A 6556-nucleotide genomic window follows, 5' to 3' on the forward strand; every position below is an offset into this window, starting at 1 on the left:
GCCCCAGCCGCTCCGCAGCATGTGGGATCTTTCCGGACCGGGGCACGAACCCGTGTCCCCTGCATCGGCAGGCGGGTTCTCAACCACTGCGCCACCAGGGAAGCCCGAGGCTATTCTTTTTAAAATCTTTTTTCTTCAGGTTGAATTTTTACTGATTTATTTTCAAATTCACTGATTCTTTTCTCTGCAATACCCATTCTGCTATTGAGTCCATCCAGTGATTTTAAAATTTTAAATATTTGTACTTTTCAGTTCTAAAATTTCCATTGGGTTTTTTTTTTTAAATAGCTTCTATTTCTCTGCTGAGAATTTCTTCCTTTCCCTTTCCATTCATTTCAGAACTGCTTGCCTTTACCTAGAGCATGGTTATAATAGCTGGTTTAAAATATCTGTCTTGATAACTCCATTTGCTGTCATTTGCTGATTGTCTTTTCTTTCCCTGAATTGCTTATATTTTCTTAATTCTTGGTATACTGGGTAACTTTGGATTGTATCCAAAGTTTATATTTAAGATATTTAAGATATTATGTTTAGAGACTTTGGGTCCTGTTAAAAATTCTCTGGAAAATGTTGAATTTTTTGTTTGTTTCAGCAGTCAATCACACTGGTTGCATTCAGATCACAAGTAATGCCTTACTGTCTGTGGGTATGGCTCCAATGTCTGCTCAGTTTTCAAAAAAAGTCTTAGCTATGCTATCATGTCTTCCTGTCTCCTTTGCCACTTAGGGGAACTTAAGTGGGTGTTTATACTGTTGTTTTATTTTGAAGCCTTTGCTAAGCTTCTTTAGGTGTGTTCTACTCGTGTGCTGCTTGGTACTTGCGCTAGTACATATACGCAATTAGGAATCTCCTCCTCCAGCTCTCTTCTCTTAGGGACTTCCCCCGCACTCTCTACTCCTAGAGGGGCTTTTCCTTAGTTCTCTGGGAAGAAAGCTGGGATTCATTAGAGTTTTAGCCTCCTGTACTACTGTGCTGTTCCATGAAACTGGGGCTGACCTTGGGACAAAGAGATGAGAAAAAAGAGAGAAAAATAATGGGGATTTTCTCTCATGCTCCTCATATGACAGATGCTTCTTTTCCTAGATCTAGTGGGATGGATTTTCTCTCAGGGTCTTAGATGTCTGCACTGCTGCCATGGCACCCATCACCACAGTTGTGCAGATTCATTACTGAGGCAGGGCCAGGATAGAAAAAGGAAAAAAGAGAGAGTAAGAGATTTTGTTTTTGATAATGTGGTACCAGTATTTGACAATGAATGAGCCATTAATCAATTTAATCAAATCCTTATTCCTTCCCACCCGCCACAGGCAGCAGATATCATTACATGAATAAACAAAAATGAGTCATTGAACGTCATAGGGTGATTTGGAGAGACTGACTTTGGTTTCCAGTTCTTTTGGATCTTGACGGCTTTGGGAGTATTTAAGACTCTACCGTTACGATGCAAATAACCAAAGGGAGGATAATACTGGAAACTAAAGTGTTACAGACATAGGTCTCTGTGGGGAGTTTGGGGGGTGGTGTCAGAAAACCAAGCTAAATATGGAAGATGGAGAGGGAACAAAAACAAATACAGGCACTTATTAAAATTTTCCCAGCATTAATTTGTCCTGCAACCTATCAAGGGCCCTAACTTCATCACTGCTGATAATGTCACCACCAGTCTCCAGGATCCCCCATCTCCAGGCCTTGTCTATCATACAAATTCTGCCATTTTTTTCTCTTAAGTGTCTCCTGGACGGATGCCTGTCATATTACATCCCCAGCCATCACTCCCTTGGAAACCACTGGATACCTGTGCCTTCACTATACCTGAAATTCTTCACCTAAGTTACAAAAAGAGACCCCCGGAACAACAGACACTCTGAAGTGAAAGAGCTCAGAGCCCTGTGGAAGAAACACACCAGGCATTAGCAACATTGACATGTAAGTTCCTTTAAGTAAAAATATACACTGGGGCCACTTTCCCTACAGATTCTGCATAGAAAAATTCCAACCTCTTTTCTAAGGTTCTTGGGCATATACTTCATGTATCAAAATAAAAATGGAGGGAGAAGGACAAGAGTTAGAAACAGAGGGAGTCGATAGCTGACACTTTTTTCTTTTTGAATGAAGAAACAGAAACATAAACTCTAACATGGCCTTGATGAGTACTTTGGGCTAATCCACATATTCATGGTTTTGAGATGTCCCCTAACTTTTATTGGCTTTCACAACAATCACCTAGATTATGTCAACTTGATGTGTTCTTAGGGGCAGCTGAACCCAGAAGACATGTGTCTGTACATGTCCAGGTGAAGAATACTGAGCCCATTTCCACCTAACTTTTGGAAACACCTTTGCTGCTCCACTTTGATAATCTATTAGTCTTGCATTTTAGCTCAAAAAATGGTAAGTTAATGTTAAATTCAACATTCAGATATCTTTAGAAATATTATAATAGCATCAAGGGAAATGGAGGAAAAATAAACTCCAAATAGCAATGATATTTCCACCATTCATGGATACCTATCCTTTAAAACTAAAACCAAAGCATACAGGTTTTATCTAAACTCAAAACAGGAAAAATAAAAATGCTGTCAACTTACCTTTATACTTAGGTTGAGGCCTAAAGGATTATACACTGGAGCATGAAGAATCGATTCTAAGTAGTCTTTCATTTTTTTTACATTTTCTGGCACAGTGTGTTCTAAAATTACACAAAGTATATTTTAAGCACATGTATGCTATTTTCTCATTCTGTGTAAAGCTTCTTAAATACAGTAAGGTACAATGAGGGATTCCACTCCATAACATGGCTAAATTATACATAATTTTAGTTCTGCTTGACTCTGTGGAGAATATATTTAGGGGAAATTAGGCCTAGCATCTGACACTGCATCTTCTCAGGGGCATCATCAGGAAGGATGACCTCTTACCACCTTAATTCAGGCTGACCTTTCTTTCCTGCCCTATGCTTATGACTATCCTGACCTGCAGATATTTTGGGTATTTGGCAATGAGATAATTTCAGGACTACCTTAGCAGTTGGTAAATGATTTCCAGTAAGGTAGCAGAGAAGTTCCACAATAAGATCACTTAAATCTTTTCTGAAAGAAGTGATCAGTTACTCCTATCTTCTTGTAATTCTATCTAAAACCAGACATGTAGTGTGGGGTTAGAAATTGCAGTGGTGTAAAGGTACATGGGATCTAAAGGGGTAAAAAAAAGCTCCGACTGTAGCGTTTGCCAATTTTCAGGGTGTGCATTTTTTTTTAATTGAAGTATAGTTGACTTACAATGTTATGTTAGTTTCTGGTATATAGCAAAGTAATTCAGTTATATATATATTTTTATATATAAATAATTTTTCATATTCTTTTCTAAGTTATTATAGGATATTGAGTATAGTTCCCTGTGCTATACAGTAGGACTTGTTATTTATTTATTTTGTATACAGTAGTGTGTATCTGCTAATCTCAAACTCCTAATTTATCCCTCTCCTACCTCCTTTCCCCTTTGGTGACCATAAATTTGTTTTCTATGTCTGTGGGTCTGTTTCTGTTTTGTAAATAAGTTCATTTGTGTCATATTCTAGATTCCACACATAAGTGATATCATATGATATTTGTCTTTTTCTTACTTCACTTAGTATGATAATATCTAGGTCCATCCACATTGCTGCAAATGGCATTATTTCATTCTTTTTTATAGCTGAGTAATATTCCATTGTGTGTGTGTATGTATATATGTATGTGTGTGTGTGTGTGTGTGTGTGTGTGTCTGTGTATATGTCACATCTTCTTTAACCATTCATCTGTCCGTGGACATTTAGCTTGCTTCCATGTCTTGGCTATTGCAAACAGTGCTGCTATGAAAATAGGGGTGCATGTACTTCCCGGACCGGGGCACGAACCTGTGTCCCCTGCATCGGCAGGTGGGCTCTCAACCGCTGCGCCACCAGGAAAGCCCACATGTATCTTTTTGAATTATAGTTTTGTTGGGCTACATGCCCAGGAGTGGGATTGCTGGGTCATATAGTAGTACTATTTTTAGATTTGTAAGGAACCCCCATACTGTTCTCCATAGTGGCTGCACCAATTTTCATTCCCATCAACAGTGTAGGAGGGTTCCCTTTTCTCCATACAGGATGTGAATATCATCATGGCTAATTTTAAGCAACGAATGGTTTAACAACCAGTATGCCATATGCTTGAATATTTAACAATCAGTTCTCAAAAAGAACAGGCTCCAGCACACCACAGAAAATGAGGATGTTAGTTAAAGCAAAATATTTACTAATTATCTTTGCTCAACTTTTCAATTCAAAAATGCATATGTTGGGCTTCCCTGGTAGCACAGCGGTTGAGAGTCCACCTGCCGATGCAGGGGACACGGGTTCGTGCCCTGGTCCGGGAAGATCCCACATGCCACGGAGCGGCTGGGCCCATGAGCCATGGCCGCTGAGCCTGCGTGTCTGGAGCCTGTGCTCCGCAACGGGAGAGGCCACAACAGTGAGAGGCTCGCGTACGGCAAAAAAAAAAAAACAAAAAAACAAAAAAACTGCATATGTTGGGCAGAGTAAGACTCTCTGGATGTTTGATAACATTTGGAAATTTCATTTAACTTTATCTGTTGATCTATCTACCTATTGATCTCCTTAAAAGTACGCTTTCGTGAACAAACACAAATGTGCAACAAAAAAGTATATATTTGAGGTAAAATTGAATTTTGGTAGATTTCATTTTACTTATTTAGAAATACTTCTGCATCCTTTCAATTATTTTACCATAAAATATTTAAGAAACTTTTCTCATATAGTTAGAAGATAGATCCTATAGATAATCTGGCAACACGTTTTATATCTTCCTCCATAACATTGCAAAAGCAATGAAAGGAGACACCAGACCAACGTGTAGCACAAATTCAATCATTTTTGCTGCTAATCTACATAATGGCTCTGAGTCCAGGTCACTAGAAGTGATGATGAAATAAGTGTGAGACACACAGACATAGAAAACAAACTTATGGTTACCAAAGGGGAAGCAGGTGGTGAGGGGATAAATTAGAAGGTGGGGATTAACATATACAGAGTACTATATATAAAATAGATAACCAACAAGGACCTACTGTATAGCACAGGGAACTCCACTCAATATTTTTTAACAACTTATAAGGGAAAAGAATCTGAAAAAGAATGAATATATATATATATACCTGAATCACTGTGCTGTACACCTGAAACTAACACGATATTGTAAATCACCTATACTTCAAAAAAAAAAAAAAGAAGTGTGAGGCAGCATGAACAGCAACATGACAACTGATTCCACTTCTTTTCCAAAGAACTCTCAGCTATCTTTTGTGTAAACAGTTTTGTAAACCACTTCTCTACATAATAACAACAGTACGCATAGCTGTAATAATTGTAGAAGAAAGCAAACCTTACTTAGGTTCCAGTTTTCCCTGTTATTCACTTCAGTCACAGTAACCAGGTATGGAGTTTCCACTGGGATATGTCCATCCTCACTGTAAATTTTCAAAGAAATTGGATATTGTGTAACTGGAAACTTAAAACGAGGAACCTAAAATGCAAATGCCAAGAATGAATGTAAATTTGGAAAATTCAATATTAACTCTTCATTTCCTGGTAAAAATGAATAGATGTATCCCCAAGAATTTGTTTATTCTATATGAAATGTGCTTCTGAGGGTTTCTGCCTTCTCAGAGCATTAAAAAAAAAAATCTGTCTTACAGTAGAATCGCTGTGAACTCCAAAAGTAGTGCACAAAGACTGTGGTAACAAAACTCATGCCTTTCTGTTGGCCTTTTTTCACAGGAATTTGCTATTATGGTATCCACAATTTTTCGGCCAACCCATATACCGTAAGATACTGCATGAATTGGGTCTTGCCCAAATCCCGTAATGGCTCTCTCCCTGCCAGTCATCATCTTTTTTTTTTTTTTTTGAATTTTATTTTATTTTATTTATTTTTTATACAGCAGGTTCTTATTAGTCATCCATTTTATACACATCAGTGTATACATGTCAATCCCAATCTCCCAATTCATCCCACCATCACCACCCCTCCTCGCCACTTTCCCCCCTTGGTGTCCATACGTTTGTTCTCTACTTCTGTGTCTCAATTTCTGCCCTGCAAACCGGTTCATCTGTACCATTCTTCTAGGTTCCACATAGATGCGTTAATATATGATATTTGTTTTCTGACTGACTTCACTCTGTATGACAGTCTCCAGATCCATCCACATCTCTACAAATGACCCAATTTCGTTCCTTTTTATGGCTGAGTAATATTCCATTGTATATATGTACCACACCTTCTTTATCCATTCATCTGTCAACAGGCATTTACGTTGCTTCCATGTCCTGGCTGTTGTAAATAGTGCTGCAATGAACATTGGGGTGCATGTGTCTTTTTGAATTACGGTTTTCTCTGGGTATATGCCCAGTAGTGGGATTGCTGGGTCAATATGGTAATTCTATTTTTAGTTTCTTAAGGAATCTCCATACTGTTCTCCATAGTGGCTCTATCAATTTACATTCCCACCAACAGTG

The 6556-nt window shown here is 38.3% G+C and overlaps 1 protein-coding gene across 1 annotated transcript in view; it reads right to left on the minus strand.

Moving 5' to 3' along the window:
• The window catches only part of CATSPERB (cation channel sperm associated auxiliary subunit beta), a 138960-nt gene that overhangs the window by 3626 nt on the left and 128778 nt on the right, over positions 1–6556 (minus strand). The window contains exons 24-26 of the mRNA XM_024130972.2: positions 5429–5564; positions 2589–2689; positions 1813–1887 (exon numbers count right to left, since the gene is read on the minus strand). Coding sequence (XP_023986740.1) covers positions 1813–1887; positions 2589–2689; positions 5429–5564 — 312 coding nt within the window. The remainder of the gene's footprint in view (positions 1–1812; positions 1888–2588; positions 2690–5428; positions 5565–6556) is intronic.

Source organism: Physeter macrocephalus, chromosome 11 (genome assembly GCF_002837175.3).
Source record: "Physeter macrocephalus isolate SW-GA chromosome 11, ASM283717v5, whole genome shotgun sequence".
NCBI lineage: Eukaryota > Metazoa > Chordata > Mammalia > Artiodactyla > Physeteridae > Physeter > Physeter macrocephalus.